Here is a 24,090-nt window from a genome sequence, read left to right on the forward strand (position 1 = left end):
GGAATGGAGGGTGGATTGATGAGAAAAAAGACTTGAGGAAGGGAGACCAATTAAGTGTTCATTGTGGCTGTTGTCAAAGGTGATGAATGCCTGGTTTAGGGCCGAGTCTGTGTGGAAACAGACAAGGGGCTGGATGCAAGAGTTAAATATCTACAAAGAAAGTATATATACAAGATATACCCTGGATTACTCCCACTGTCCATCTCCTCTGTTCCTACTCAGATGCTGCTGAATGGAGCTTGATGTTCCCAAACTGGCTTACTGGTACACTACAGTTGTTAGTTTACCTCAGCTGGGTCCTCACTGCAGCAAAGAGAGGGAAGGAGATAAACATTTATATGCCACCTACTATGTGCCAGCACTTTACAAATATCTCATTTGATCTTCATAGCAGCCTGGGGAGATAGGCACTGTGATTATTTTTGTTATTATCAGTTTTGTGGTTCAGGAAACAAAGGCAGGGGTCATATAACTAGTGTCAGATAACAAATTTAAGCTTAGGTCTTCCTGATTCTAGGCCCAAGTCTCTTTCCACTCTGCCACCTCGCTGCAATCCTTCTGTTCCTCCTCAATTGATTTCTTATCTCATTTATTGCAAGTATGATTCTAGGTGTTCTCCTTCCTCCTCAAAAGTTTCACGTCCTTTCGACTGAGGACTTTTTCTTTTATTTTCCACTTCTCATATCAAAACTTTTTGACATCATCTCTTCCTGCTCTTCAGTCTTTCCCTTTCTCTAATCTCTATTACTTAGGTGACTCTTTTCCTTGCCAAGTCCAGTCCTTCAGCGTATGCCTTTGATCCTTTCCCCTCCCAGTTTCTCCAGCAGATATCCCCTCAGGTATCCTCCCACCTCTTTCTCCAGTCTTTAATCTCTTACTATGTACCGGTTCCTTTTCTATTATATTCAAATGTGCCTAGTTCTTCCTATCCTTAAAAGGCCTTTACTGTACTCTACCTTCCTCTCAGCTATCATCATATAGCTATCCTCTATTTGTTAGCAAACCTCCTAGAAAAAACATTGCCCACACTTATTGCTTCCCCCATTCTTTCCTCTTCTTAACCCTTTGCAATCTGGCTTCTAACCTCATCACTTAATTGAAACTTCTTTGTCCAAAGTGATCACTGTGTCCAGTGATCTTTTAGTTGTCAAATTTCACAGTCTTTTCTCAGGCCTTAACCTTCTGGACCACTGGGCTGCATTTGAGCACCCTCTCCTAATTGCTGTCTTCTCTCTGGATTTTTGTGGTGCTCATCTCTCCAGGCTCGCCTTTCTCCTTGCCTCCCTCTACCTTTCCCTCAACTGCTCTTATAATTTCAGCCTTCTTTGCTGACTCATCGTGCCTCCTCACTGGATGTTTCCTCTGGTTCAGTCCTAGGCCCGCTTCTCTTTTCTCACTACACTTTTTTTCTGTCTTGGCAACCTCATTCACCTCCTGGCTGTGCTTCTGACTTACCAGACAAAGTCTGCCTTGTGACCTTTCTAGGCAGTGCTGCTGAAGGAAATTTCCTTAAGTTCAGATCTGACCATGACTCTCCTCAGTCAGCTCCTGGGACTTCCTCTTACTGTTAGGATAAAATATAATTTCTCAAGCTTTTAAAGCCTTACAAAATCTGGCCTCAACCTAGTTTTCAAGCCTTGTTGGATATCACTTCCTTCCAACACTGTGATCCCACAGAACTTAACACAAGATACTTCTCCTCTCTCTTTAATAGCACCTACCTCACAGGGTTGTTGTGAGATAATAATTTTAAGATTCTCAGGTAGGTTCTTGTTCCTTCCTCTGTGTTTGCACTGGCTGCTCCTCAGATTTGGAATGTAGTCCCTTTGCATCTTTACCATATAAAAGTGCTCTTCTCCTTCAAGATAATAGTTAAGGATGCCATGAAATTTTTTCCGATCCCCTAACTGCTAGTTTCCTCCCTCTCAAACTACCTAGTATTTAACTTTTTTGTGTTTTTTTTATTCTGAACATATACACAAGTTATTTGTTGTCTTTCTCATTAAACTCCATTATAGGGATTATTTCATTCTTTTTATTTGTTTACCTGCCTGTAGTACAATGCCTAGCATATAGTGGGTGCTTAATAAATGCTTGTGGATTGTTTCATTACTTGATTGATATAATATGAGTTATGTTTTAGAGTGTATGTATAATCTAAACTATAGGGGGTCACTCCCTAAAATGAGCCTTTGGTTGTTAACTTCCTCTTAGTTTTTCACTGCTACCTCCCCTCTCCTCCTTATCCTGATTTAATTGTAGGTATAGGTAGTTTTTTCCCCACTCTCCTATCTGCTGCCTTGCCACTTGAAATTGGCATATGACCCTCCCTTAGGTTTTTAAAGGATTTTTGCTTCTGTTACAGAAATGTATTATAGACATTTAAAATGAACATGGTGACAATTTACAGACATCTTGTGACCTGAAGAAAAAATGATGTTCAGAACTTAGAGACCAGTTCTTTTTAGCTTAATTTTATTTTATTTTAATAGTGTTTGGCATATTTGCAGTAATTTTTATGGTTCAAATGTTGTTATTTAGAATAGACTTAAATGAATTGTCTGAATTATTTAATAATACTGCAATTTGCATGTAGTCCATTTTTCTGCTAATAAGTGATCACCCTGTATGTGACTGACAGAATTTTTCCTTGCACTTGGCATTTCTTAGAACAAGAATTGACCTGCACAAAATTAATAGTTTACTTCCCATTGGCAACAACACTCAAGTACATATAGATGTCAGGTGTTTAATGAAAAGTAGTCATGTTGGATGAGCGTATACTGACTAGAAATACTTGACAAAAAGCTCTTGGCATCCAAAAGATTTTTTAAAAAAAAATTACTTTAAATTACTGCCCCTTAGTTTTGATTTTTAAGTTACTGGTATGACAAATTGTTTAGTATGACAGAAAATGTAGTACGACTGAAATTTATTTTGGTTGTTGAAGGCTTGAAATAAATTATGAAATGACAGATGTTTGCATCCATTTATTATTTATGCAATGAACTTCAGAGAACTCCCTGAATTCTTTGGTTGTACAGGAATTTGGTGGCCCATGTTGCTTGGCATTTGGAATTTCATTGCAATTGACATTTCTCAAAACAGGATTTCACCTGCACAAGATTAATTAGCAAAAACACTCCTGCTTATAGAAAAGTCAAGCAGATGTGGATCTCAGGCAGTTGAGGAGAGGTAGATACATAAGCTATTATTGTATAGACCCTTGTTTATAATACCATGGCAGCTCTCACATTCAGCCATTATAACCCAGAAGGAAGACTAAGGAATGGCCTTTGCCCTGGCAGTCTCCCATACCTGAAATATACTTCATTTTTACCTCTGCTTCTTATAATTCCTGCTTTCTTCAAGACTAAGCCCAAGTGGAAAGAGCACCTGGTTCACATCTTACCTCTGTCATTTGATAGTCACTAATAGTCAGTAAATCTCTGTTAAGTGCTCACTTTCTATCAGTAGGGATACAGAGAAGGCAAAAGACAGTCCCTGCCCTCAAGGAGCTCACAATCTAATGGGGGAAATCAATCAATCTTTGAAAAGAAGCTAAAAAAAGGTGTCAGATTAGGGGAAGTAGCAGGCATGGGAAGTGTGAAATCCTGCAGCAAGGTTGGAAATAAGAAACGGTTGCCCTAGGTACCCTCTTTCAATGGAAATGAGGGAGGAGCTCCCCAGCGTTCACCTTTTACCCTCTCCATAACCACACTAAAAGGGCATGAATTTCAGAGCTTCTCAGAATCATGTTTTCTGAGACCATGATGAAGTCCAGGAGAGCATTCAGGTGGGAATTGATGGGGAACTTGATACTTTTATGAACTTTGATATCCCCAGCACTTAGTACAATGCCTGGCACAAAGTAGGCATTTATTAATACTGGTTGACTGATTTAACCTCTTCTGGGTTTCATTTTCTTCAGCTGTAAAATTAAAGGATAGAACTGAATCATAGGATCCTAGATTTAGAACTGGAAAGGACCTTAGAGGCCATTGAGTTTAAAACCCTCATTTTTAGGCTGAGGCACAGAGAGGTTAAATGGCTTGCCCAGGGTCACACAGCTAAAAGTTTTTGAGTCTTATTTCAGCTCTGGTGACCTATCCATTATACTACACTTCCATAGTAGGATATTTCTCTTTATTACTGTCATTATATCCAGAACTTGACCTTGCACAGTGTCAGGGCTTATAGAAAGTAGTTAATAAATACTTGTTGAATTTAATCACTAATTCACATTTGTGGATATTGCTACTGAGTGAATATCATTAAGATTTGTGATTTATTTTCCCAGTGAAGGTGGTTAATTTTTGATGACCTATCCACGGTATTTTTTTTAATGACCTAGTTATTTAAGTATGGATCTGTATGACAGCTGGCTAGAATTAGGGGTGATAGTCAGGAAACAAATAAAAGCTACCTGACTCTTTTGATACCTTGATCTTGACTTTGACCTCATTAATATGGTACTTTAATCAAGTACCTATAAACAGACTACCTATAAATAGAGACTTACAGAAGGTGTTTACATTCTTTGTGTAGGAATGGATGAATAAATTACTAATAAATCTTGAGAGATAAGTGCTGTGATAAGCCTTCTTTTGGTTTTTGTCAATATTGTGACCTTGATTAGTCAAAATTCCCTTAAGTCACTGAACTCTTCACTCAGGATTTTTAGGAGCTAAAAATCATTTCCTTTGCTTACATATGTAGTACTTTTTACCTTTATAGTTCTATGAAGAACTCTTCATAGAGAATATTGGCATATTAATGAAGTTTATGCTTTATTATGGTTTGTATTTTTAGATGATCCTGCTGTCTGGGCAGGACTGATGGCAGCCTGTTATGCTGACAACACATTGGCTCTTTTAAATAACACACAGCCAAAGAGGACAGAGTTGGATATAGCATTGTTAACCACTGTTTCTGCTACAGGTAAGTGAAAAAACTTTTTTTTAACTTTTTTAGTTAAAAAACTTTTAGATTGAACTTAGTATTGAACTTTAAGTATTTAAATACAATGAAATAAATATTAATTTTGGATCATTTTATTATGTAAATGTGTTTCTTAAGGAATTTTAGTTGATAACCATTTGATGTTTGTCTTAAAACATTTTTAAAAAATCAACAGTTCTGCCTATTTTAGGAAACATAAAAATTTTAAATTTTATTCTATGCATATGACCAAAATAAGGATCTTACCAATTTGATAGGTCTTATTTTGGGTTGTGTAAATTAGCAAATTTATTGACAGTCATCAGAATAAGAAAAGAGAAACTTTGTCAGCTAAAAACAAGTGGAACCAGCCCAAACACCAGTTTTTTTGTTTTTACCATTTCTGGAGTTTTTATCTAGTTGATCTAAACAAGTGTAGTTAATAATAAGGGGCAGAAATAATCAAAATTCTTTTCCTTTTGTTTTGATATTTTAAATCCTTCAGCCCTTGATTTTGTTTTTTGTTTTTTATTTTAAAATCAGAACTAAATCTGGTTTTTAATTTGGCAGTAGTTTTCCTTTTATCCCTAAGTTGTCTATAATTTGTTGGTTGATGTCAACCTTGTTATTTCCTATTTCTTTTTTTTTAAATTTTATTTATTTTTAGTTTTCAACATTCATTTCCACAAGATTTTGAGTTTCAAATTTTCTCCCCATCACTCCCCACTCCCACCCCAAAACACCGAGCATTCTGATTACCCCTTCCCAATCTACGCTCCCTTCTATCACACGCCTCCCTTCCTTTATCCCCATCTTGTCTCTTTTCTTGTAGGGCAAGATAGATTTCTATACCCCATTACCTGTATTTCTTACTTCCCAGTTAAATGCAAAAATAATTCTCAAAATTCATTACTAAAACTTTGAGTTCTGACTTCTCTCCCTTCCTCCCTCCCCACCATCTCCACTGATAATGCAAGCAATTCAATATAGGCCATATATGCGTAGTTTTGCCTAAAGACTTTCATAATAGTTATGTTGTGAAAGACTAACTATATTTTCCTCCATCCTGTCCTGTTCCTCCCCCATTTATTCTATTCTCTCTTTTGACTTTATCTCTCCCCAAAAGTGTTTACTTCTAATTACCCCCTTCCTCTCATTTGCCCTCCCTTCTGTCATGCTCCCCACCGCACTTATCCCCTTCTCCCCTACTTTCCTGTAGTGTAAGATAGATTTTCATACGAAATTGAGTGTACATGTTATTCCCTCCTTAAGCCAAATGTGAGGAGAGTAAGCCTCACTTTTTCCCTTTCACCTCCCCCTTTTCCCCTCCATTGAAAAAGCTTTTTCTTGCCTTTTTTATGAGAGATAATTTGCCCCATTCCATTTCTCCCTTTCTCCTCCCATTATATTCCTCTCTCACACCTTAATTTTATTTTTTTACATATCATTCCTTCCTAATCAACTTACCATGTGTATAATCCCTCCAACTACCCAAATACTGAGAAAAGTCTTAAGAGTTACAAATATTATCTTTCCATGTGGGAATGTAAACAGTTCAGCTTTAGGAAGTCCTTTGTGATTTCTCTTTCCTGTTTACCTTTTCATGCTTCTCTTGATTCTTGGGTTTGAAAGTCGAATTTTCTCTTCAGTTCTGGTCTTTTCATCATGAATGCTTGAAAGTCCTCTATTTCGTTGAATGACCATTTTTTTCCTTGAAGTATTGTGCTCAGTTTTTCTGGGTAGATGATTCTTGGTTTTTAATCCTGGTTTCTTTGATTTCTGGAATATCCTATTCCAAGCCCTTCAATCCCTTAATGTAGAAGCTGCCAGATCCTGTGTTATCCTGATTGTATTTCCACAATATTTGAATTATTTCTTTCTGGCTGCTTGCAATATTTTCTCATTGACCTGGAAACTGGAATTTGGCTACAATATTTCTAGGAGTTTTTGTTTTCAGATCTCTTCAAGGAGGTGATCAGTGAATTCTTTTAATATTTTTTTACCCTCCGGTTCCAGAGTATCAGGGCAGTTTTCCTTGATAATTTCATGGAAGATGATGTCTAGGCTCTTTTTTGATCATGGCTTTCAGGTAGTCCCATAGTTTTTAACTTGTCTCTCCTGGATCTATTTTCCAGGTCAGTTGTTTTTCCAATGAGATGTTTCACATTATCTTCTATTTTTTTCTTTTGGTTTTGTTTTTTAACTTCTTGGTTTATCTCATAGTCATTAGCTTCCCTGAACTCCATTCTATCTTTTATTTTTTTCTTTCATTTTTTTATTAATTAATTTTATTTATTTTCAGTGTTCTACAATAACCACCATGTAACTTAGATTATTATTTTGCCTTCCCTCCCCCCTACCTCCACCCTCCCTCTCCGAGACGAAATACAATTTTGTATAGTTTCTACACATACATTTCCTTTTAAATACATTTTCACTATAGTCATGCTGTGTTGAAGAATTAAAATGAGTGGGAGAAATCATGACAAACCAGAATGCAATACACACGCATACACACACATATACACACATACACACACACACACACACACACACACACACACACACACACATACACAAATGATCTGCAACATTCTGCTATTGAATTCCACAGTTCTTTCTCTGGATGCAGGAGGCATTTTGCCTTAGAAAAGCATTGGGAATATTTTTTAAGTCCTTGCCTTGCAGTGAAGTTCCAAGTCTACCAGAAAAAACTCTTGTACACTGTAGTCGTTGCTGTGCACAAAGTTGTCCTGGTTCTGCTCCTTTCACGCAGCATCAGATCATATAAGTCTTTCCAGGCCTCTCTGAAGTCTTCCTGTTCATCATTTCTTACAGTGCAATAGTATTCCATTACATTCATGTACCATAATTTATTTAGCCATTCCCCAATTGATGGACATCCCCTTGATTGCCAGTTTTTGGCCACCAAAAAGAGTGCTGCTATAAACATTTTTGTACATGTCGGACCCTTTCCCATTTTTATGATCTCTTGGGGCTCACTCTCTCTTTTAAAGAACTGTTTTATTCAGGGAGCTTTTGAACCTCCTTTTCCATTTGGCTAATTCTGTTTTTTAAAACCTTCTTCTCCTCATTGACTTTTTGGACCTCTTTTTCCCATTGAGTTAGCCTATTTTTAAAGGTGTTATTTTCCTCAGCATTTTTTGGATTCTTCTTTAGCAAGCTGCTGACTCGCTTTTCAAGCTCTTCTGTGACTTGGGCCCATTTCATATTCATTTTGGAGGTACTGGCGGCAGAAGTCTTGACTTCCTCTGACTGTATGTCTTGTTCTTCCTCATCTGAAAGGATGGAAGGAGATACCTGTTCACCAAGAAAGTAACCTTATATAGTCTTACTTTTTTCCCCTTTTTTGGGCATTTCCCCAGCCAGTTACTTGACTTCTGAATCCTTTGTCAAGAGGAGGGTCCAAGTGCTCTCCTCCCCCCAGTACTGTGCTCAAGGCTGAGATTCAGATCAGCTGCTCAGTTCCCCCAGAAGCTTTAAGCTGAGCTGCCTGGACAATTGAACCAGGCTGCTTCCTTGGCCACTGTAGCTGCCAGCTGCTGCTGCTGCTGCCACCGCCGCCTCTGCTGCTGCCTGAGACCATTTCTGGGGGGACCCTGTTCCCCTCTCTCCCATCTGGGAAAGCCCTCCCACTCTGACCTTTGGAGCTTTCTTTGTCATTTGTAGGTTAAGGGATCTGGGATCCTCCCTGCTGGGAATTCTGCCCCAGAGGTCTGTTAAAGTCCTATTTCTCAGGGCTGGGCTCCACTCAGCATCCTGTGAGATAGACCTTTCCTGTTGGCCTTCTAGGTTACCTTTGGCTGGAAACCTCTTTCACTCTGTTGTTCTGTGGCTTCTGCTGCTCTAAAGTTTGTTGAGAGTCATTTTTCACAGGTATTTTGTGGACTGTGGGGGAAGCGCTAGAGTATGTGCATCTTTCTACTCTGCCATCTTGGCTCCGCCCTCTTTAAAGATACTTTAATGCAATTTGGTTGAACAGACATTTAAGTTCTTACTGTATTTTGGGCATTATGGTAGACCCTGGGGATTCAGACAAAAATGAAACAATCCCTTTCCTAAAGGAGCTTCCATTCTGCTGGGGCAGATTTATTATGGGTTCTGTAGCTTGTAGTATAATTAGGTAGAAGCTATGATGTAGTTTTATATAAAAGGCACAAATAGTATAGGGTTGATTTGAAACCATTATCTATCATGTAAATTTGTGTGTATGTATGAGACTTTGATATATCCCAGGCCTTTTTCAGACTTAGGGTAATTTAAATATATGATGTTACTTATACTACTCATTTTTTTCACAGGGGACCTCTCTGATAGTATTTATCATATATTTACCCTTTAGCTTTCTAGGGTGTTAGAAATTAGAGACCAAGATAAGAGCATACCATGAAATTTTATTTTTGGTTTGTCAGCAAGGGTGGCTGTAGAATGAGTCTAGACTTAGTCACTTGTACCGTCGTTTCCTGCATCAACTGTCCAAACAGAATGGCATCCATGTGTCTTAGGTGAGAATTACTAAGCTTGGCTTTGTATGTTAAGGACTGTATTAAACTTGTCCTCCAACCACATATAGCATCCCTGAGCCTTTGACACCCTTAGCTTTGACTGTGAGGGCTCTCATTCATGGGGCGGGAAATTTTCTTCCATATTATAGTTCCATAGTGATAATAGTGGACAAGTTTTAGCAGCTGATTAATTTTGTATAAGCATAAGTTAGAATTGAAAAGAAAAATAAACTTGTTTTTATTTGCAGTCAAAGAAAAAGACCTTCCTGAAAACTACGTTCAGACTATTGAAAAGTGGTCTCTTTGTCAAGCTCTCACTGGTTTAATAGAAAAAGGGAAAATTTCAGAAGCTGAGGCTCTCTGCACAAAGGTACTATGATAGGCTAAAATGAGATGACTTCTCAGTATCTGAATTACTTGGCGAAGAGCACACACTATAATTTATTGCTTCTACTTTTAGAATAAAACCTTATTGGAGTACATATGGTAAGAGTGGTAAGACCACTGCACTGGGGGGTCATGATACCGTTTGGAACAGATTTTGAAATCAGGTAAACTTTGCCATTAAGAAAGAAGGTCTCACTAGTATCTCCTTAGCACTGTGAACACAAGGCAATATTTTTACTTTTGATGTCTTCCCCAAACTATGCCACTTGCTGTGGTAAGGGATTTTTTTGTGATCTTAGCCCCTCTTTAGCTGAGGTAGCACCTAAAGACTTTCAGAAAATTGCTTAAGTTACTGGGAATGAAAAAAGAAGTCATTGCAGTGTTAGGTTCTGTTTGTAAAGACTTTAGCCTTTTTACTTTATGCCATTCCTGCTTCTGCCCAGTCCTAGATACTTAATTCTGATAGATGAGTTGAGTGATGTGGGAACTCCCATGCCCAACACAGATTGCAATTCTTCCTAATTATCAATCACTTCGGAATTTCTGTAGTCACAAAATGAATTCCTTGCTATCTAACCATCAATCAACTTTTCCACACTATCCAAAAAAGCTTGAGTCATAGATGCACAATACAACCAAGACCTTATGCAAAGAATTTCCAGGCTGGTAGAATTCTATCAGTGCTTTACTTTTACACCTCCAGTGATCTCTGATTTCATCAGCATAAGAACTCCCTCCACCAGTGCAGATTGAAGCCCATCTGTAACTTCATAAATAAGTTTTATAATTGATAGAGGTCCTCAAGGGTTAGAGAAGTTAGGTAATTTGCCCATGGTTAACACAGCTAGTGAATGGCAGAGTGGGATTTGAACCCAGGGGTTCACTCTTTTATCTATTATGTTACATTAGCTCTCATTTCCCCCTTTTCTTACACTATTTGTTTTTGATCTACCGTGAGACTTTGACTTTGAAGAAAAGATAATTGATGTGTTCTTGTTATTAGAATCTTAAAATCTCATATTAGAGCAAGAAGAAATAGTGGAAGAAGGGGAAGAAAATATATCATTTTTATATCTCTTGACACCCAAGGGATTATTGGTAAGTCTGAATCTCCCCTTTCATGGGAAGGGAAAAATCCCTGCTTATAGAAAAATAATTTGGTAATATTGTATGTTCCATTAGGGTATGGTAGAGTGTGGTGGTTTGGAGTTAACTCTTTCTTTTTATGGTTAGTTAGCTTAACTAAGCTATTTACCTCCTGACTAATTGTTTTTCTAGATCTTAACTGAGGTCATAAATCAGTGTCAGACTAAATCAGACTTAGTTGCATTATAAAAATGAAGAAACAGTACTTAATAGTCTTTAAATATAAAGTTTGAAAATTACAAAAATTTTTCGGGATTACCTGAAATTTTTATTTTTGTACGTTCTTCATTAAAAATGGGATAATTTTTTCTTCCTAACCAAAATTGTTCCTTAACTATTTTCATCTTTTAAGTTAAATTTTCATACTTTGATGTTAGGGTTAAAATAAAAACTAATGAGACCAGGATTATAGGTTTGAAATCTATATAAACTAATTAGCTTTACTCATTTAATGTGATCATCAGCTAGACTTGGTTAGCCTGATATACCAAAAGTTCACCTATTATTCTTCTATTGTTGGAACTTAGAACTTTTTTTCCTTATTATAAATGGTTGGTAGGTTCCCAAGTCTACCAAAGCTTACATACCTCCTAACACAGCTGAAGTATAGTAGTAACTATTGTTCATATTTATGGATGGTGTAGAGAAGAGGAAAGGAAAGACAAGGAATATATTGCACATTTCCTGGGTTGACCCAGACAAAATTTTGTTATTGGATAGTTTTTGTCTTTGATGCTGCCCCTTTCTTGTTTATTGACGTTCTATGCTGCCTTAAGATTTCTACTGCAGCATCCTATTCAGTTGATAATCTAGAATGATCCCCCTTTTACGCCCTCATGCCCAAAGTTATCTACCTACTCCTCCTCCTAAATGTAGTGGAAAGAACACTCATTGTAGGGGAGTCCTGGGTTTGAATTATGCCTCTGACCCTCACTAGGTGCCCAATAAGGGAGAAGTCACTTCAACTCCCTGAATACTAATTTGCTTATCTGTAAAATGGACTTAAGTAATGTAGTTCAACTTCACAAGGTTTTTATTTATGTCAAATCAAACATAATATATAAAAGCTTTGTAAACCCCAAAACACCACACAGATGCCAGCTGTTGTTATATTGTTATTATTATTCACTTACATAGGTCATGAAAAAGATCGCCATCTTTCTCCTGATATTTAAGTTCCTTCCTGAACTAATTCACACTGACCGGGGGCACCTTCTTATTCTCCTAGAAATGTTTGTATTATTTAAAATGACCCCATCAAATCTCTTTATTTTGGTGGGATTTCAGACAGTGGGACAAAAAAGACTTTAGGGCAGGAATGATTTGTGTAGGCCCCGCCCGGCTTGGGAGTCAGGTTAAGCAGTGTTTTGTTTTTCCTCTCACAATTTCTTTGCTTCCTACAGTTCTGAATGCAAAGATTTTCCAATACTCCAAGGCTTTTTTGTTTTTTGGGGTTTTTTCTCTACCTAATTTTTCTTTCTTTCTTTTTTTTTTTTTTAATTTTTATTTCTCCTTTCTTCCAGAGCTGGAAGAATGAGATGCAGGCTTTTTGAATACATAGACTTCATGTCAGGCATTTATAAACTGGAGGCTGTCCATATGTGCTTTTACAAGGAAAACTAAACAAGTCGATACAAATCCATTACCACTGTTGGTAATAAAGCTGATGTCTGTGTCATTTATGTCATCTTCATACGTGAAATGTGTAATTCAATATTTGAGGTTAAAATTTATATTTCAGGATGACTGATTAAAAAAAAGATTGATTTGACTAGCAAGTAGTGTTTATTCTGTATTATATCTGAAGTTTCCATATGAACCATACTGTAGCATAGTTAATGACTTGCTTTTAAAGAATGTGTATGCTTTCATTATTTTATTGACTAAACTATATTCTTTCAGAGTTTTTTTCCCCCATTTGGGAAAGTAGCTTAATGATTTTTTTGTATTTGGAATTTAAGTTCTTCAATGTCCTTCTGATTTTGTTTTGATTTGTTTATTTTTTCTTTTTTTAGCATTTAAAAAGTAGCCATGACCAACCAGCTGTCTTCCTGCTTTTAAGGCAAATTCAGTGTAAACCTCTCCTGCAGACACAGAAACATCTTCCAGATGCTGTTCTGGAAGAGCTGCAAAAAACAGTTGTGTCTAATTCAACATCTTTTTCAGCTTGGCAGGTAAATTATTTTCTCTTTTGGTTCTAATGAGGCACCTTAGAATACCTAAGTAAGTGGTAGAATTGAAGGGGTATTGCATTTCTTAATCAACTTTGTCTTGGCAAGTCCCTTAAACTCACTACATGGTCTAAATAGCTAAAATAAAGAAAAAAAATTGTAGTCAGAAGATTAGAGAAGTGGATTCCTATTCTAGCGCTGTCACTAACTGGCTGCATGACAACTGGACCTCTCTGGACCTCTATTTTTTTATTTTTCTGCATAATGAAAGGGTTAGATTAGGTGATGCTTGACATCCCCTTCTAAGTCAGGTGTTTTATATTCTATGACTCTAAAACTTAGCCATTTTTTAATGAGTGATTTCCCTGTAGAATACACTGCATATGTAGGTATATCTTCCCCATAGATAATGCAGTTCCACATGGTTTTTTACCTCTGTTATTGCTTTTGTATAAGCTATACCCCTTCAGAGGCCTGTAGGTTACAATAGCGATCTTCAGTTTCTAAAAGTCATAGAAACAGCTGACCAAGTAGAAGCATCTTAATTCTTAACTTCAGCCAAAAAAAAAAGTTTAAGGAAATCTGAGAGCAGGAGGAAAGAAAACAATGGTAGAAAACATTTGGGTGAACATCAGTAAAGTCAGAAATAGACACATTCTTGCCATTGGAGAGCTCATTATCTGTGGTACAGAACAGAAGAGGAACTACAGGAAGAGCTGTGGGAATGGGTTACTGGTCTGGCATGGAGGGATGAGCTCAGCTTATTCGCATGTCTATTGAAACTCTCTGCCAAAAGCAGAACTTCTTGACTTGACTTAAGGAAGATTTCATCCTTCAAAAGCCAGAGGAGTAAATAAGGGAGAATTTTTTTTTTTTTTTTACCAGCAGGGAGGAACTGATTGCTGGAATGATGGCAGTGATTGCTATTTAGGGGCAAGTGACCCATTTGTCTTAAAATTTGTGATAAAGAAAGTTAGGCATAACCTAATGTGAACACTAGATTTAGAGAAGAACACTTTTCAAAAGACAGAGAGAAATTTGAGGTAGGATCCAATGAACTAAAATTCTGCAGGGAAAGGTCAGCCCAAGAGAGACTCTGTCCTAACGTTATAAGATTACCAAAAGAGCATTTGGACTGTTTATCCACCTATTATCTCTCACCCTTGACACAAGATCTTCCTGTCTTCATTTTTAATCATGCTAATGACATCGTTTTATTTCATCTTCTTTGAACTTCATTATTCATGTATCGTACCTCTCTCTTGCCTTATGTGTGATACTCATTTTCATTTCTTTTTATTTCCTCTCTTTAGACCTCATATGTGTTACACCTCTTCATTACCTTATGTGTAATGTACATTTTCAGTGGAGCCTCTTATGTTCCATATATCAATGATATTAATAACACTAATAGAATGATGGCATTGAAAAGAAAGGTCTTTGTTTCTGGAAAACGTTTTGGGTTATTAAAGAACCTTTCAGGTTCTTGAAGGCAGTCCAGCCTGTTCTCTTCCTCTTAATTCTAGGCAAAACTCATAGTAAGAACTTTAGAAGTATTCAATTGTTAGTAGCAAAAGTACTCTTGACACCTTTTTTAGGGATGCTTTGGTCTCTTGCAGCAACCATATAAGTTGAGGTAGTTTACCTTCCTGGGTGATTAGTACCTTTAAAGGTATCTCCTAGGCTGATTGCCAGACCAGTTAAAGTTCTTATTTTCATTTTGAAATAATTGTTGTTGCCACACATGGAGAAGTGTATAATCATGCAGGATTGTTGTGCAGATCAGACATGTTTAAGGCATCTAGACTTTAAAGTGGTAGATGAACATCAGTTATTGTGCTATGCTCTTTTATAGTACGTTTCACACTATCACACTGTATATTCATTTTTACTTAAGACTAACCTGTATGTTCTTATTTGTCCTGTTTTTTCCTCAAACATCAGAAAAATTTAAGGGGAATTTTGATATAGATATTTATATTTATTTACAGGTGTTTTACAGTTTTTTTCCAGTCTTTAACCTGCTTGCTTTATAGTCATAATCACTGAAAAGTGTTAAACATTGTATTACTTAAAGTGAAGTTTAATAGGTTCTTTTTGATATAATCTTTGCTTGCAAAATGATGTGTGGTTTAGTTTACTTTAATTCTAGATTCAGAGTGTGATGCTCACAATAAGTTTTGTTAGTGCCTTGTAATTGAAGATTAGATGCTGCAGCAGATGAGCTCTCCTTGTTTTCTTTATAGCTGATTTAAAATTTCAGAAGACCCACCCTCCGAAGACTTCAGAATAAGGATGGTTCAAGTGGGATATGGATTTGCAGGATTGAGTAAATAATCTGTCACTCTCTAGGCCTCTGTTATGCTTTCAGTATCAACACAATCTAGAATTTAATAAAAACCTAGAGCAATTCCAAAGGTGTAATGAAATTATGGAAAGTGGGGAATCATGTTGCTTATTAAATTTAATACCAAACATGGTAACATAGTGATATTTGATGGGTATAAGTAACAAAAACCTCCTGGTCTCTCCCTTTCCTCTAGTGGTTAGCACAGGTATACCAGTCTCAGGGAATGATGGGTGCTGCAGAGATGTGCTACAGAAAGAGTCTCCAGGTGGCATCCCAGCAGAGTAATTGGAGTGGAAAACTCTCAAGTTTACTGAGATTGGCATTACTTGCCCTGGAAGTCTGCAGGGTAAGATCCTTTTGTAATTACAATGAACAATTGATTCCATTTCCCAGTAGTACACAAGCTTCTTGAAGGCAAAGGCGATTTTTCCATTTGTCTTATTTATTTTCTCTAGCAACGGAGCCTTTTACATAATATATGTTTATTATGTTGGATTGGATTGTTAAATTAAATTGATGATAGTCTTCCAGCATAGCTATTATATTCAGAAAGTTCTTATGTTATCCTGTTTCAATTTTGGTTTCCTTTTAAACGTCATGTTATTTTAGACTTGTTACCTGTGAGAGCAGAGAGTTCAGCAGGGAAGAGAAAGACCACAATTTTGTTTTACAACTGTTCGAATGAATTTTAGCAAAAAAAACAAAAACAAAAAACAAAAACCCAACAACTTATATTTTATGCTGATGGTGTATGTTAAGAAGTAATCAAGAACAGGTCATTAATACTGCAGATTGCCATTTTTGCCCAGAATGCATCAGTAATTTGTCACTCCCCCTACATTGTTAGTTCTCGTAGGGGACTTAAGGACCCTTACTCACCCCCTTCATTTTCTAGATAAGGACAGTGCAGTACAGGGGGTAAAATGAGGTGTCCAGGTTCACACAGCAAATCGAGTGTCAGAGCTAGGCAAGAACCATGTTTCTTGACTCCCAGTTAGGTGCTCTTTGTATTACACTATGCACCCTTCTCTTAGCTTTGTGTTGTCCTAAACATTTAATTCTATCAGTGCCAGTGGCTTGTTAGAAATATATTATCACCTGAATGACATTTCCATCTATGAAGGGGTCACCTTTACACTCTGAGACCTGAGGTCTTGGACATGAGCTTGGATTCTCAAAGATCATCAGAAAAATACATGTGTTTCTAATCCTGTACAGTCAAAAGGGCTTCAAGTATGGGCCTAATGATAACCTGTTTTTATTCAGTGAACAAAGTTCTCTGCTGTGCCAGGTGCTGTGCCAGGTACAGGAGAATTAAAAATTTAGGTAAAACACTTCCCTTTGCCTCCTAGATTTTTCAGTCTAGAATCAGAATAAGACACGAAGGCAGTAAGTGGCACGGTGAGTGGACCCCTGGACTTTGTGTCAGGAAGACATGGGTTCAATTCTGGCCTCAGACATTTAATAGCTGTGTGACCCTTGGTAAGCCACTTAACCTCTGTTTGCCTCAGTTTTCTCAGTTGCAAAATAAGATAAGTTACCTACACATAGATACACTGGCTGACTTTTCCCCTAGAAAATTAAAACTTGATTAATGCCTCTTGCTTAGTGATTTTCTTCTCAAGGAAAAACACTATAAACATCTGGGTACACAATTTGTTTATTAATAAATCACTTGGCATCACTTTTATGCTGAATATTTATAAAGCACTTAGCATAATGCCTGGTGTGTAGTAAATGTTTGAGAAATGCTTGTTTCTTTTCAAACACAGATAGCTATTATATTATACAGTATTACATAGGTATATTAGAAAATCACTAATTGAGAATTTATCCCCTCCCTTATTATTCTCACTTGCCCCCCTTCAAAAAAAATAGTACTGTGAGAAATCTTAGAGGAAAAATCCCTACTCTCTGGGCTTGGAGGGTAGGGAGCCTGGTGGTATTGAGCACTCAGGAAATCAGTGAAGCTTTCTATGGATGGTAGTTTTTGAATTCCAACCTTTCCTAAGAGGTGAAGAGGGGAGGGTATTCCAGGCATAGGGGGCAGTGAGCAAAGGCTCAGAGACTAAAGGAGTTAGAATACATTCAGGCAGACTGTGTTCCCGATTGGCTGGAGTGTAGGAAGTGAGTAAAATGTGGTAGAGTTGGAAATGTAGCGTGGTACCAGATGTGGAGAACATTGAGTACTAGACAGGTTGAAAAATTAAAAAAGAAATTAAAAGCAAAAACTTTCTTTCAGTAGAAGCTAGACTAAAAGTAATGATTTTTTGCTGTTTATAATCCCCATAAGAGTATTTTCCCTTTGGCTGAAAAGGTGCTAAACCTTTTGTGTCAACTGAAGGTACTTGATTAAATGGAATAATGTATATAAAATGCTATATAAGTAAATGTCCTGTATTATTATAACAATTAGTAGTTTCTTGGTAAAGTTTGTTCTTATTTTGTGAATTTTTATAGAATTTATACATATATTGCAGGCTGTCTTGTATGAGGCCAGTGTCCTATATAAATTCTTTTTGTCAGTATTACAAAAAAAAATTCTTTTTTGTTGATACTTTTTTAAAAAATAAGTTTTTACAAAATTCTTTAGATAGAATGATAATAGCTGACAATTGTAGAGCAGTTTTATAGTAGGAGTATGCTTTACATTCATTATCTTATTCAGACCTCACAATCCTTTGAGGTAAGGGGTTCAGATAATAATGTTCCCAATTTTACACACGAAATAACAGGCTTATAGAGACTAAATACCTGTACATAGTCATCCAGCTGATAGTCATCAGAAGTGAGGTTTGAACCGAGATCTTACTGGTCTAGCGCAGTGGCGTACAAAAATGCCAGAGCCCATTATAAATAGATATTTACTGTTAATCTCTTGGTGGTTAAAACAGGGTATTTGATTCTTGAAAGCTTCCCTGTTTAGTGTAACTTTAACATTATTAACCTAGTCTTGCTTTTTTGACTAGGCGTTTTGGAATATATCATTGACCCCATCTTTAGAGCAAACTCTCCAAGACTTCCCTTCATTTCCTATTTTCAGTTTAATTACATAGTTTCCTCTCCAAATTACTAATGGATGAACTATTTTTGGATTTTATTGGCTTAACTTCCATTTCAGTTTTGATTGCAACTTAATATTTGAAACCATTGTTATTTCTATTCCATTAAAATACTCAGAAATCAATGCTCTTAGAATCTTGACCAGTTTCAGGCATATTATGAACAATTTTCTGAGACTTAGAAAAAAAACTTATTTCAAGGGAATGGCCATCATGTTCTCTTTTATTGTTTCCATTTGGAATTGAATACTTTTTCCTGAGGCATTACATAATGTAGCAGCACTAAAGTATGCATCTTCTGATGAGATGTGCACAGACATAGGCACCTCTTCGTAGCTACACATATTGACTTTTCCCCTAGAAAACTAAGTCTTGATTAATGCCTCTTGCTTAGTGATTTTCTTCTAAAGGAAAAGCACTGTAAACATCTGGGTACACAGTTTCTTTATTAATCAATCACTTGGTATCACTTTCATACTGAGATGACTGGCTAAAAATGTAGTTTGTAACTCCATCCTTTTCTTTGACAACATCTACCAGTTGATACCTAGAAATGTACATATATCATAATGTAGTTTTGTTTTTTTCTTTGTAAATAGTATTTTATTTTTTCCAATTACATGTAAAGATGGTTATCAACATTCATTTTTTATAAGATTTGAGTTCCAAATTTTTCTCCTTCCCTCTTCTCACCCCTCCCTAAGACAGCATACAATCTGACATAGGTTATACATATGAATTCATGTTAAACATGATTCCACATCAGTCATGTTGTAAAAGAAGAAACAGAACAAAAGGGAAAAACCACACAAGAGAAAAAGTAAAAATAGTGTGCTTTGATCTGCACTCAGACTCCACAGTTCCTTCTCTGGCTGTGGATAGTATTTTCCATCATGAGTCTTGGAGTTGTCTTGGGTCATTGTGTGCTGAGAAGTTCATCGTTGTGCATTGTTCCCTTGGTTCTGCTCACTTCGCTCAACATTAGTTTCACACAGTGTAGTTTTAAAAACTAGTTAGACTAGTTAAGTTTTACATATTTAATTGAAGAAAGGTTATTCAAATTACAGATACTTGCTGAAATCCAAATGGAATAATGATGTATTTTCTTGTCTTGCTTGATTTTAGTGCACCTGATACACTTGAAATAAATTTCAAATTATACCTTTTCCTTTCTTTTACATTTTCATAGGCTGATATTTCAAATGATCACTGGCCATCTTTGGTTCAAGAAGCTACAGCTGAAGTGCTGAAACTTTGCTTTTGTCCATTGGCTCTTCTTTTGCAAGCTCTGTTACAATTTCACCGCAAAATGGGAGCAAGGTATGTCATCGAGTTATGCTCTACAGCTGCTTTTGCCATTTAACATTGTTCTATACCACCTTTCTAACCATCGTTCAAGAGGAAGATACATAAACATATATCTGGATTGTTTTCAGCTTGAAAAAGTGCCTCTAGTTATACTCCATAAGTCTCACTCTGTAGCCTTTCCTAGTTGATGTTTGTCGTTTGTTTAGATGAAAAGGCAAATTTGCCAAAATTTCAGAACATAGAATTCCACCTAATATATTAGATGAGAGAATCAAGAGTTCCAAAAGATCTTCACAAGTGGAGGTGGTGGGCCAAAACCGACAAAATCAATTAGGACAAATGTTAAGTGTTGATGTCCTGTGGGATGTACTGTGTGGGTTAGGGAGACCTGGTTTGACAGTTATTCATGTGGAAAGGAAGAAAAATCAAGGTGTTCTTAGTTGACTGCAGACAAATGGTATAATATAACTGTTTTAAAAAAATGCTAATGCTGAGTACTAGGAGGTAGGAGTGAAGGTCTAGACCTTTGATTTCTAAGATGTAGAATACTCCTATAGAAATTCTCCCTCAGTGCATATCAGCAATTTGTAATTTGTAGTCTTATATAGTTAACTGGGGCACTGAAAGATTAAATAATCTGCCCGTGTTCACAAAATTATATGTGTTAAGAGGCAGAACCCAAGTAATTCTGACTCCGAGGTCAGTTCTTGCTCTCTAATGCAACCTTAGGTGGTTAGACAATAGTAAAGAATTATTGTACCTAGATTAAGGAAGATTATAATTCTTATTTACTCTGCAGTAGTTAGACCACATTAGGAGTATTGTGTTCAATTCACAATCTCTTCTTTTAAGCAAAGTATTGTGATACTAACTTGTGGTCAAGAAATCATGAAGGAGAGAAAGAGTTGAAAGAATGGGACATGTCTAGCTTGGAAAAGGGAAGTCTTCAGGTGGGTATCATTGAAACATTTGAAGGGCTGTGTGTGAAAGATCAAACACATATCTCATGTTAAGTTTAATTTAATGAACATTTGCTGTGTGCCTGCGTTTTGCCATGTAGTGGTGTGCTATGCTGCTCTGAAGGCAGACTTAGAAGCAAGCAACAAAACTGAGAGGGAGATTTTGGCTCAATATAAGGAATTTTATTTTTTTCTAATAGAGCTTCCCCAACATAGAATAAATGCACTGAAAATTATTGAGCTTTCTCTCCCCGGAACTTTTCAAGCAGAGGCAGACTCTTTCAGGAATGATATAAAAGCGAATCTTGCCTTACCTGCAAGGTTGGATCAGAAAAGAGACTTCTGCTGAAGTTCAGAGAAATAGCAGTAGCACTCAGTGGATTTGGATGAGTGGAGGCTTTAAGAGACAGGATGACTAAACTTTTAAATCATCCCACTCTATTTTTAGACAAATAAATAGGAGTGCTGCCCACTCTAAGCATTTGACTGATTATTTAGAAATTAAATGAAGTTGTTATGATAGTAGCATGTTACTAGCTTGAATATTTTATTTGCACCCCCTCCCCCCTTGTAAAAACATATATATATATATATATATATATATATATACATAATATATGCATTTATTAAAAGCTCTTCCAAAGCTAGTTATTAGAGGATATCTAAAAACTAAATTACTGGATATTTAGTCTTCTTTTTTTCCTTGTAAACAAAAGAGGGGATATTTTATCCAGATTACAACAAAAAAAGTCTGTTTTCTTTTTCTGTTTTCAGTTATTAAAAAATAGACATACCTTGACGTGGCAATGATTTAGAGAGCCTAGGTATTAGAAACTAGTGAAAAGTTAAAAAAAAAGTCTTGGTTTTAACAGAGCTTATTACACAAAATCTGTTCAGATATTCCATGCGTTCTCCCCAGAAATACCAACATTGTATAGTATAATCAAATTATATAGATGTTTATTAAGCCCCTATTATCTGCAGAAAATTGTATTAGTGTCCAGAGGAGAAACAAAATTTAGATAGACCGATTAGAGCTGATAGTCTGGTAAGAAATTGGACCCTTCTTGTTAACCTCTCGTGCATCTTTTTCCCTTGACTCCATCGTATATCAAATTAAAGAGTGCAGGCTTTTTGGTTCAGAAGTGACCAGAATTAATACCCTGTTTTCTTCGTTTTGCAAGATTTGCATTAAAAATTCATCAAGTTCTATAGTACTATATCTGCAAAAGAAGACATCAGAGAATTAGGAATTTTATGGTGAGTAATGTATGGAGTGGTGCTGCTTAGGTTGCTATAACCGTCAACTCTCTTTTCCCAGGGAGACCCGGCGCCTATTGGAGAGAATAGTGTATAAGCCTGGCTATCCCAAATCCATCGTATCAGTTGCACGCTGGTACCTGCTGAGACATTTGCATGCCAAAGATGATTATGAACTAATTGATGTAAGTAATTGATTTATTTCAGGGCAGTTCATTTCTCACTTAATGATTTTAGCATTAAATTTTGTAATCCTCCTATTAAAAAAATATATACATGCAATACTGGCAAATAAACTACATCTACTGTGGAATGTCTAAAAGGTCCAGGAGTATTCATACACCAGTCACAAGTTAAACTTTTCAGTTGCCATCTTGCCATGAATCATGAGAAATTCCCATCTGACTAATAACGGAATAATGGGTTTGGTATTCGTTGAGCATAGTTCATTTCTGTTTATTTCTGCTATTAAGCGGTGATGACAGAGTGTGTATAAATACGTGTACGGTGGTGGGAGTTGGACAGGGGGTCTGTTGGTAAGTGAGCACAAGAATCAGGGAGAAAACGAAGAGCAAACGAGCCTGGACCCTTAAGACAGGGAAGTGGTGATAGACACTGACATTCCTTATAACGTTTGAGCCTCCACATTTGATTGAAGGGGAGAATAAATGTTTTATACTCTGCATTTAAAGGGAAGCCTTTCAAATGATATTGAATCTGATGTTTTCATTGGATATCACATTATTGGGAGAAAAATTGTTGTTTTACTTTTGCTTTATTTTGGGGAAGATGAAAAAGTCAGTAAGTTTTAAGCTTTTTTAAATCATCAGAGGTTACCATGTATGTGTTTTTATTGAGCTTTCGCACCACAATACAAAGCAAGATATGCTGTAATAAAGATAGCATGAGAGGGTTTTTTTAAAATATATACTAAAATGAAGCTGCCTTAGCTGTGTTTAAAAATAATTAAAAGAACATAGTAGTGCTAATATTTGAAATGAGCTATTGTGGGACAAACCACTTTAAAATTTTACCAGGCTTAATAGAAATAAGCTGTGTCAATTAATGGCAAACGCTAAGAATCTAGAGCCTGTAGCTAATGGAACTTGTAGTAAGAAAATCTTTTAGCTGCTCCAACTGATTTTGAAGCTGATTTAGAATTCTGTGTTAAAGAAGCTTGTTTTCTTCTGAAGGAAGCAATTTTAAAGTCTCCTTTCTGGTTTTCTATCTTTACAAAGTGGAGAGAAGGAATTTTTAAATGGGATGTGAAGTTTAATATGGTAATAGACAATTATTTTCAGTAGTAAACCAGGAGAAACAGGAAGGTAAATGAGTTGGTACTGTACCACTATTGATATCACCACTGTTACGTTGTCTCACCAGATACCTGTGTTGCCCATTATTGCAACATGCATATCATTTTTGCCTGTAGGGTCAAAGGCTCAGAAAAATGACCTAATAAAATGTGTTCAGTCTAGAATTAATATTGTTACTTGTTAATATAATGAAAGGAAAGGAAAATTATATAAAATTTGAAAAGATATATGAAAAAACTTAAAAGTGCAAAAACCGCTGAATTTTTTGAGGGTAACATGTAAGAAATGCTAGTTTTAAGAAAAAGACAGCATATTTTAGTGGGAAGTGTATCATGTTAAAAATGAAAACACCTAATAGTTTTCTGCTATTATGTTGTTATTCAGTCATTTTCAGTTGTGTCAGACTTTTCATGACCTCAGTTGGGATTTTCTTGGCAAAGATGCTGGAATAGTTTACCATTTCCTTCTCCTGCTCATTTTGCAGATGGGGATCTAAGGCAAACAGTGTTAAGGCCCAGAAGGCCAGATTTGAACTCAGGAAGATGTCTTCCTTACAGGCCCAGAGCTCTATGTTCTGTGGTGCCATCTAGCTGCCCCACTAGGATTATACCAGTAACTATTCTGGATGACCAAGCAAGCCACTTAATGGTTTTGTAGGATAGAC

General features: G+C 36.4%; 1 protein-coding gene across 9 annotated transcripts in view; it reads left to right on the forward strand.

The window, feature by feature from the left end:
• Positions 1-24,090, forward strand: part of SKIC3 (SKI3 subunit of superkiller complex) — a 112,186-nt gene that overhangs the window by 82,266 nt on the left and 5,830 nt on the right. For 6 of the 9 annotated variants that reach the window (XM_072606093.1, XM_072606096.1, XM_072606092.1 and 3 more), the window contains 6 exons: positions 4,813-4,941; positions 9,716-9,837; positions 13,016-13,174; positions 15,715-15,867; positions 19,773-19,903; positions 22,172-22,295. In XM_072606093.1, the coding sequence (XP_072462194.1) occupies positions 4,813-4,941; positions 9,716-9,837; positions 13,016-13,174; positions 15,715-15,867; positions 19,773-19,903; positions 22,172-22,295 (818 nt within the window). Of the gene's footprint in view, positions 1-4,812; positions 4,942-9,715; positions 9,838-10,857; positions 10,990-12,523; positions 12,655-13,015; positions 13,175-15,714; positions 15,868-19,772; positions 19,904-20,743; positions 20,843-22,171; positions 22,296-24,090 lie in introns of those variants that run through there. The other 3 variants (XM_072606097.1, XR_011966440.1, XM_072606098.1) reach the window with 3 other exon arrangements.

The sequence above is a fragment of the Notamacropus eugenii genome, chromosome 4 (assembly GCF_028372415.1).
Source record: "Notamacropus eugenii isolate mMacEug1 chromosome 4, mMacEug1.pri_v2, whole genome shotgun sequence".
In the NCBI taxonomy this organism is placed as follows: Eukaryota; Metazoa; Chordata; class Mammalia; order Diprotodontia; family Macropodidae; genus Notamacropus; species Notamacropus eugenii.